This window comes from Galeopterus variegatus, unplaced genomic scaffold (assembly GCF_000696425.1).
Source record: "Galeopterus variegatus unplaced genomic scaffold, G_variegatus-3.0.2 Scaffold5029, whole genome shotgun sequence".
NCBI classification, from domain to species: domain Eukaryota; kingdom Metazoa; phylum Chordata; class Mammalia; order Dermoptera; family Cynocephalidae; genus Galeopterus; species Galeopterus variegatus.
Window position 1 is genome coordinate 4,006 of NW_007731140.1, and position 9,718 is coordinate 13,723.

The following is a 9,718-nucleotide window of genomic DNA, read 5'->3' on the forward strand; positions in this document are numbered from 1 at the left end:
TTTGGAATCATAAAATATGTTAAGTAGAATGATGACATAAAGAAGGATTAATTAAATCTCACAGCTTTCACAGAGGAGGTAGTCCCCAAACTATGTAAGTATGTTCTCTGAACCTTGGCATCCGATGGAAATTCGTTCCAGGTCTATTGGGTCTTTCATCAGTAGAATTATACTCTGTATTTGTGTACAAGTGACATGTTCTAATTTATTCATATTAAATGTGTAGGTATTATTTCTGAATCCAGCTCCTAAATTTTGTTTTATGCCTAGATTTCTCCTCTACAGCAGTGAGTCTACTTAAAACATAGTCAAGGATTTTACCAAAATGTTGATATCACCACAGATAACTACAATAGGCTGCTTCTAAAAAACTGATCTAGATAAGAAATGAGAACATTTATTATAACCTCTATCCCATAACTTATATCTTAGTGCTTAATTTGTTAATTGTCATTTCTGACCCCTTTCTTCCATATGCTTTAATTTCTATTTTTCTTCTATATATCATTAAAATTCCACCCTACCCCATCTTCTTTAATGTTCCCATGACGTCAGAACGTTTGAAAGTCTCTGCTTTAAATCACGTAAACTCAAAATCCTAAAATCACCTTTAATTCCTTCCTTTCCTATACACTAACTTTTCCAGGTCTTATAATTTTTCCTTCATTATCACTAGCTCTAGTCATTCCTCTCTTCATTGAGCTGCATTCTTCCATTATCTGGTCTCATATCTAACTCTTGCCAAACCTTCGCTTGTTTCTAAAGTCTTTGGCTCTCTTCTCTTTGATCGTTCTTGCCTACTAGATTGATATTCTTCAAGTACTAGTTTTGTCATGTTACTACTAAACTCAGAAATCTAGAATATAGAAAAGTGGCACAGAGAAGTGGTTAAGAGTATGGACCCTTGAGTGAACTACTTAGAGTCAAATCCCAGTTCCACCACTTACTAGCTGTGTGATCTCCAGCAAATTACTTAAACTTTCTCATTCACTGCCTTCACTTCCTCATCTTGTAGAGTGGATACTTATGAAGATTAAATGAGTTAACATTTGTAAAGTCCTTTAAAAAGTACATAGTAAGCACTAAATTTTAGCTGCTTGTCATTATTGATGCCACTATTATAACTGTAACAATCGAGTGGCTCTCATATCAAATCATTGTCTGCCATATCAAATCAAACCCAGAATTTTTGTCCTCTTATGCTTGGTCTTGATGAAAATGAGGCAGCCAGAGAAGAAGGAGAGACATGGGTTCATGATTAGCTATCCCATAGAATTCTTATGAAAATCACATGAAATATAAACTACACAAAAGCCATATAATCTGGGAAGCACAAAACAAATACTGGCATTTAACAGTTAATAAAAGATACAAAAATCAAGAGACCTCTAGAAACTAAGCTCTCAAATCCAGTAAACCTCAATTGGACCTAGGATTTCAGTGAGTAGTAATAACAGAACCAAGGGTTTAGGATGTCATGGGATCAAAGAATTGGGACTGAGGACATCTCAGTCTCTGACCTTAAAAAACATGAAATTAGAGGGCAGCTAAGTGACATGCAGTTTATCAACAAACATTTGTTGAATGCTTTCTCTTTGCCAGGAACTGTGCTGAGTACTTTACATGTATTCTCTTATTGAATCCTCACAGAACACTCTGAGGTCAGTAGCTTTACTCTATCCATTTTGTAGATGAGAAAAGTGAAGCACCAAAAGGTTTTGCTCAGGGTCACACAGTCACAGATTTGAACTCAATCTGGTTCAAGTACTACACTGTTCTGTGCTACTTTAGGTATTTCCTCCTTGGAAACTCACAGTTCATATTACTTTTTATGGTTTTAAGAACTCCTAAAGGAGTCACCCTGCAACATTTTTTGGAGTCCTAAAGGAGTCAGCAGTTTCCAAACTTACTTAACTTTTTTACTTTATCTGCTCTTTCACCGAAAAAAGTCTGTTGTCACAATTGAGCATAGTTTTAAAAACAATAAATAACAAAACAAAAAAATTTTTCATTCGAACTGAGTTTTCAATCTGACCTAAACCTATAGTAGCTAATGTTTTAGAGTGCCTAGTCTATGCCAGACAGTTTTAAGTGCTTTGCATGTATTAACTCACACCATCCTCTATGAAGTGTAGGTATTGTTTATTAGCCTCATTTTACTGATGAGAACCTGAAGCACAGAAAGGTAAGTAATTTGTCCAAAATCATATAGCTCCTGAAGGCAAAGATGGGTCCACTCCTCCTTCCCATCGACCCACCAGACTGGTTATAGAAGCTATACTATTACGCATGATGCTTTACTGTCCCTTCTGTCTTAAGACCTGGGTTCATATAGACGTGGCTCTTCCATAGTCCACAAGTTATAACTGAAGTCCTCAAAATTTTCATAGTCAAACTCAAAATCTCAAATGTTTTTACTAGGTCCTAGTAAATCTTCGATCTCCTCCCATTTCTAATCCCTCCCCATCCCAGACTATAGCACACTAGACCACTCACTAGTGTCTTCATCAGTCTAGCTTTATAGTAGGAAATACATGTACTCTGTAGCCAGACAGACTTGGGTTCAAATGCAGGCTCCTTCATGGGCTGGGAGTGAGATCTTGAACAAGTTACTTTAATCACTCTGAGCCTCATCTGAAATATGCGATTAACGATAGTAATTTTCTCACACAGTGGTCTTGAGAATTAAATAAAGTGGGACATGTAAAGCTCTTATCTTGGTGTTGTACGTGTGTTTGTTGTGTATTTGTCATTGGCCTCACTGTATTTATTGTTAGCAGTATTAGTATTATTTGCCTATCATTAAAGGATAGGTTTAAATTCTACCTCTTCTATTAAGAATTTCATACTTCCAAAGATTACCTATATTCTGTAATAATTCCTCTTTCTTTTGTAGTCCAGGGCATTTTGCCTCAAATTATGATCAGTTTTTTTCATAATTCTCTTTTCTAGATGGGAAGTTTCTTGAGATCAAGGATTATGTCTTCTGTTGGAATTAACATTGTGTTTTACGTGTGCATGTGTATGCAGTTGATCCTCATTATTCATAGATTTGAATGTACCTACTCACTAAAATTTATTTATAACCCCCAAATCAATACTTAGTGCACTTTCGCAGTCACAACATGCACAGAGCAGGAAAAGATTTGAGTCAGCTAATGCACACATTAAGGAAATATGCTGCAGTCTTTTTTTAACTCTCATACTGTAAGTGTCCTTTTCATGTTCTATTTAGTGCCACATTTTTGTGCTTTTTCTTGATGATTTCACTTAATAAAATGAGCCCCAAGCATGGTACTGAAGTCTAGGGTCCCTAAGTGCAAGAAGGCTGTGATGTACCTTATGGAGAAAATACATGTGTTAGATAAGCTTTGTTCAGGCATGAGGTATATAGCACATGTTGGCTGTGAGTTCATTGTTAATGAATCAACTATATATTGCATAAAGCATCTTTAAACAGAAACAAAAATAAAACAAGGTTACAGTTGATGAAAATGTTGTGCAGAGAGGCTCACAGGAACTTAACCCTGTATTTCCCATAGGAGCAATGGTTCAATATTCACTAATTCAGTGTTGGTAGCAACTTTATAACACCTAACTACCATGAATAATGAGAATTGACTGTGTGTATGTGTGTGTGTGTTTGTGTTTGTGTGTGTGAAAATGTGTATACATAGAAATACAGGTAAGATGCTCCGTAAAGGACTCCTAGAAGAAGAATAGAATGACTGCCCGAAGCCTAGAGCCAGAGATGACCTGTTTTGTTAGGAATGGTAACAATATTTTTATGGTGTTTTATGGGTTTAGGAAAGTACTTAGATACAGTCACATTTTAACCATACAATAACTTTTCAGGTATGATATAATTATCCCCCATTTTACAGATTAGAAAAAAGCAACCCCCAGGTCATTCAACAAATTAAGTGGTAAAACCCAGGATTCTTGATGCCAAGACCCACATTCTTTCCAGTCTACACTACTACTTCACATCTTCTGAGATGTTTTCACCGTAATATAATCAGAATTAAAAGAACATTCTGAAAAACTAAGAACTTTACAGAAGATGTAGAGAATTTCTCAAAGCATTTTGTTTGGGCATCAACTGTTCATACACTTAGATATTCACAGCAATCTCTCTATCTTACCTCCCACAAATGGGTATCCTAATGCCATACTCACTTGAGTCTAAGAAACAAATTTTCTCACATTCTAATATTTCATTTTGTGAAGTTGGGATTTATCTTTTAATTAATTTGTGCATTTAAGTATTTCATAGATAGATAAAAATGATTAATTTATTGAGCAACTTAAATCAGTGATATCTTAGAATAAAGGACTGAAATAATAGTAGCTACTATTTATTGAGTGGCTACTATGTGTCAAGCATTGTACTGGATGCTTTATATACAATATTCACTTAATCATGACAACAGCCCTGTAGCTATTCTTATCCTCACATCTCCGTTTTAGAAATGAGAAAGCTGCGAGTCACAATGGCAGAGGCATTCAGCATTTAAATGGAGGAAGCAGCCTTGCTACCCAGGCCTATCTGTGCTCTTTTAACTATGCCATGCTGCCTTCCATTCTGGACACAAATTTAAATTCCATAAGAATGTGTCACACTTAAATATATTTCTGTTGAGAGATACATACTTAGTGGTCCTTTCTAGACAACATATTAACATAACTCAAAGATAACTTTTCTCAGAATGAATCTGTAGGTTGATCTCTTCTTGCTAGTAACCATATATCATGACTTAAAATCGTGCCTAACTTTCTTGAGTCTTTCTTTTGCAAGTTTTCTGTTAGGTTTTTATATTTGATAGAGATTTTTACATAACCTTCTTTTATTTCCTTTGCATATGATCTTCCATTTGTAATTTACATTTTAGTGCATAACATGGAATCTCTGCTTACTTCGCAGATTTAGCTAGTAAGATAAGCAATTGAGTTTCTTTTTATTTTTCTGTCTTACAGCTGATGGTTGCAGAGAAGAATGGAACAATCCGATTTTATGATCTTTTGGCCCAACAGGCTATTTTGTCTCTTGAATCAGAACAAATGCCATTAATGTCAGCACACTGGTGCTTAAAAAACACCTTCAAAGTTGGAGCTGTTGCAGGAAATGATTGGTTAATTTGGGATATTACTAGGTCCAGGTACTTCTTCAGTATATGTGTCTATTGCTTACCAAAAAATCAGTAGCTATTGCCAAATGATCCATTGGGCCATCCTTGTATACATAAGCCTCACTGTAAAGTGAAAACAAGTCCCTCCTGTAGGAGGGCCAGAGCTATGGGTTTTTATATAACAATCATGTTTTGCAGATTTACTTCGGGAGTAACCCAGAAAGGACAATGCAAAGAAAGAAATCTTTGATCTGAGCAATGTTTACTTATGTTAGAAAAAAGAAAAACACTGACCCTGTTGAGTGATGGTGCTCTGTAGTGATTCTGAGTCATGTCTTTATTGTATTTCATCTATTGTAACTGAATGCTTATTTGGAATTTTGTTATAGTTTACGTATATTGGGCATTCTGTCCTTGAAAGAGAAAATACCTTTTATCTACTTGAATCTAACACATAAAATGCAAAATATTATCTTTTAGTTATCCTCAAGATAAGAGACCTGTTCACATGGATCAAGCCTACTTATTCAGGTAATGTACCATTTTTGTTGGAGTTATAATTTGATATTTTGACATTGTGCTATGTCACTACTGGAATACTTTCCCAGTCCTCTCCTTTGCACTGGATTTTTTTTTTTTTCCTGATTGTTTTATAAGTGGTTATTTTGCTATCCCAACTAAGTCTTTGCTTTTGTCTTTTTGTCTAGACAAGAAGTTGATTTGTTTTTCAAATATTTTCCTTGAACGCTTTTACAACACAGAACAACATGTTGCCACTCCACCAGTACCACCCCAGCATTTTGGAGTACATTATGCTTCCTTATTGTTCTATGCTGATAAATGTGTAAATATAGGGGACCCATGTTTATTCATGTAAACTTTATTGTTGTTCTTTAAATGAGAACATGCTAGATCATATATATCTACAAACATGCTACTTTTTTTTTCACTTAAAATACATGTCTACCATGGTTTTTTTTCCATTCATTTTTTATAATATTCCATTGTGTAGTATTATGAATATTTTGTCTGATGCCTTGTCCGTGTCTCTCACCATATTGTTAGCTCTATGGTTATAAGAAAGGGACTGTGTTAACCTTGCATAACTTTGGAAATTAATGAAGTGACACATAATAGGCACTTTAAAAAATTTACAGAATGAGAAAATATTTATAGCTACTAACCTGGAATTCCCAGTCTAATTGTAAAGCCACGTTAACAAATTTAAGATTATAAAACTACTGCTATTGTGCAAAAAGAAGTAACCTGGTTCAGAAAAGCTTGAAGTTATCTGTAGGGCACTGTATTTATTTTTATGCTTTCCTATTTCTTAGATGGTCCACAATTAATGAAAACTTGTTTGCAACCACTGGTTATCCTGGCAAAATGGCAAGCCAGTTTCAAATTCATCATTTAGGACACCCTCAGGTAATGTGGAACTGTTTTGTGGCATATGCGGTTTTCTTAATTTGTGTGCTTGACTTTTCCACCCACAGCCCCCAAATTTGTAATTTGTCTATTATCTGCTTATATTGAAAGAGAAGGCATTTTTTTTTTTTTTTGTCTTTTGTCTTTTTCCGTGTCCGGCAACGGATCGCAACCCTCAGTGTTGCCCCCGTACCGGACCGGGGACCGGCAACGGGATCGCAACCCTCGGCGTTGCTCCCACGCCTCGCTCAGCCAGTAAGCGGGAACCGGTCGTATGTGGGATCCGAACCCTCGGGCGGGAGCGCCACCGCGCTTCCCAAACGGCGCACTATCCAGTGCGCCACCGGGCCGGCCCAAGAAGGCATTTTTTGATGTTTAAATCACCAGTAGCAATGGACTTTGTTTGCCAATATTCATATAAGAAGCATTTCGTTTCTTCAGTTGCTTTTATATTTTCTCTTTCACTTAAATATATTAATTTAATTTCACTTGCTTGGTTGATGTAGACTGCAAAAATGTTTGAGTCTGGGCTGCAACAGTTATTCTTAGATGGATTGTGTCCTTCTTTCTGGCCAGCTGCAAGTAAATAATTTGTAGATCACCTCTGAGGGAACATATTTTTTTAACTATGTATCAATGCTTTCTTATTTTTGAAAGTAGTTTTTATTTATTAACTTTGGAGATATATTGTACTTCTTTAATTCTTCACATATTTTATAGCCCATCCTCATTGGTTCTGTAGCTGTTGGATCTGGCCTTTCCTGGCATAGGACTCTCCCACTGTGTGCAATTGGAGGAGACCACAAGCTGTTGTTTTGGGTGACTGAAATGTAAAATAAATTTTCCCTTACCTTAGATTTATAAACTTTGTGTTTTTCTTACATATCTTGGAGAACTCCATATTTTTGTATCAAATATACTGTAAGCTCTAGAAATGTCTCAGTTGTTGCTTTTCTAAATAAAATAAAATGTTGATGGTTTGAAATATTTTCTTATTCTGTTCTCTGTGTGTGAGTGTGTGTGTGTGTGTGTGTGTGTATTTTTTTTTCCCCCCATTCATCTTGTAATACTTTATAATTGGCTCAGCAGCTCAGGTCCAGAAAAGAGATGACTAGGAGAAAATAACACTTTTGATTTGATCAAAGGATTTTCAAAGTGTATCCTGTCTTCTATTTTTTGAGTATATGCTACTCTCAGGGACACAAACATTTACAAAATGAGAAAAAGATCCCTCAGTGTACTCTGGAAGTGGTTGAAATGTATATGTATGTTTGTATATATTTTTGTTAGCAATCTATATGTGTGGGGATGTTGTAACTTCCTCAGTAATTACTAAGGACTATTATTCAATTTAATATTTAAAAATGGCTTGCAATTTCTTTCTTTTTGGGGGGGTGGCTGGCCGGACTGGGGATCTGAACCCTTGACCTTGATGTTATAACATGGGGCTATAATCAACTGAGCTAACCGGCCAGCCCTGGTTTAAATTTCTCAAAAAATGTGACTGATTATGTTACCTTGTTTACTATATGCAAATTCCTTTGGTCTGGACATCTCAACATTCTTAGAACATCTGGTATATGGGTTAAAACTTACCTTGAAAAGTGACTGATAGTTTATACCTTTAAGAGCCTATCCCTTTTATGGATCTTAACTATTCTTACCAAGAAACTTACATATTTTTGAGGTGGCACTTAATGGAAATAAGAGTAGAACTGTATTCACCCCCTCAAAGACCATTAAAATCAGCATTATGTAAGAGAGCCATGTCATGTTTTTGTGACACATCAAGATGTAGTCAGAAGAGTATAAGAGTATGGTTCTGCTTCTCCGTTGTGTATACAGTTAAATAAATTCCTACAAACTGTGTTCCTGCAAGATAATACTCTCTCTCAAGCTTCATTTCCTCTTGTGAAATGGACGTAGAAATCATTATCTCATGCAGTTGCTGTGAGGATTAAATAAAGGTGAATGAAAATACCTAGCATATGTCTGCCACAGTTTAGACATTTGTAGATATTATTAATTTACTTAAGAGATGTGTAGTTCTTCTTTTTGAGAGTTGAGATTATTTCTAATGATGCCAATAAAATATTTTTACTCAAGTTTTNCCCCCATTCATCTTGTAATACTTTATAATTGGCTCAGCAGCTCAGGTCCAGAAAAGAGATGACTAGGAGAAAATAACACTTTTGATTTGATCAAAGGATTTTCAAAGTGTATCCTGTCTTCTATTTTTTGAGTATATGCTACTCTCAGGGACACAAACATTTACAAAATGAGAAAAAGATCCCTCAGTGTACTCTGGAAGTGGTTGAAATGTATATGTATGTTTGTATATATTTTTGTTAGCAATCTATATGTGTGGGGATGTTGTAACTTCCTCAGTAATTACTAAGGACTATTATTCAATTTAATATTTAAAAATGGCTTGCAATTTCTTTCTTTTTGGGGGGGTGGCTGGCCGGACTGGGGATCTGAACCCTTGACCTTGATGTTATAACATGGGGCTATAATCAACTGAGCTAACCGGCCAGCCCTGGTTTAAATTTCTCAAAAAATGTGACTGATTATGTTACCTTGTTTACTATATGCAAATTCCTTTGGTCTGGACATCTCAACATTCTTAGAACATCTGGTATATGGGTTAAAACTTACCTTGAAAAGTGACTGATAGTTTATACCTTTAAGAGCCTATCCCTTTTATGGATCTTAACTATTCTTACCAAGAAACTTACATATTTTTGAGGTGGCACTTAATGGAAATAAGAGTAGAACTGTATTCACCCCCTCAAAGACCATTAAAATCAGCATTATGTAAGAGAGCCATGTCATGTTTTTGTGACACATCAAGATGTAGTCAGAAGAGTATAAGAGTATGGTTCTGCTTCTCCGTTGTGTATACAGTTAAATAAATTCCTACAAACTGTGTTCCTGCAAGATAATACTCTCTCTCAAGCTTCATTTCCTCTTGTGAAATGGACGTAGAAATCATTATCTCATGCAGTTGCTGTGAGGATTAAATAAAGGTGAATGAAAATACCTAGCATATGTCTGCCACAGTTTAGACATTTGTAGATATTATTAATTTACTTAAGAGATGTGTAGTTCTTCTTTTTGAGAATTGAGATTATTTCTAATGATGCCAATAAAATATTTTT

General features: G+C 35.4%; 1 protein-coding gene across 1 annotated transcript in view; it reads left to right on the forward strand.

Annotated features, from left to right (window-relative positions):
* LOC103604198 (nucleoporin Nup37) overlaps nucleotides 1–7,544 on the forward strand; it is a gene marked incomplete at its 5' end in the record, with an annotated part of 9,689 nt that extends 2,145 nt beyond the window's left edge. The window contains 4 exons of the mRNA XM_008588776.1: nucleotides 4,978–5,159; nucleotides 5,610–5,660; nucleotides 6,464–6,557; nucleotides 7,278–7,544. Of these exons, the coding sequence (XP_008586998.1) occupies nucleotides 4,978–5,159; nucleotides 5,610–5,660; nucleotides 6,464–6,557; nucleotides 7,278–7,391 (441 nt within the window). The remainder of the gene's footprint in view (nucleotides 1–4,977; nucleotides 5,160–5,609; nucleotides 5,661–6,463; nucleotides 6,558–7,277) is intronic.
* Nucleotides 7,545–9,718: the final 2,174 nt, after the last annotated feature.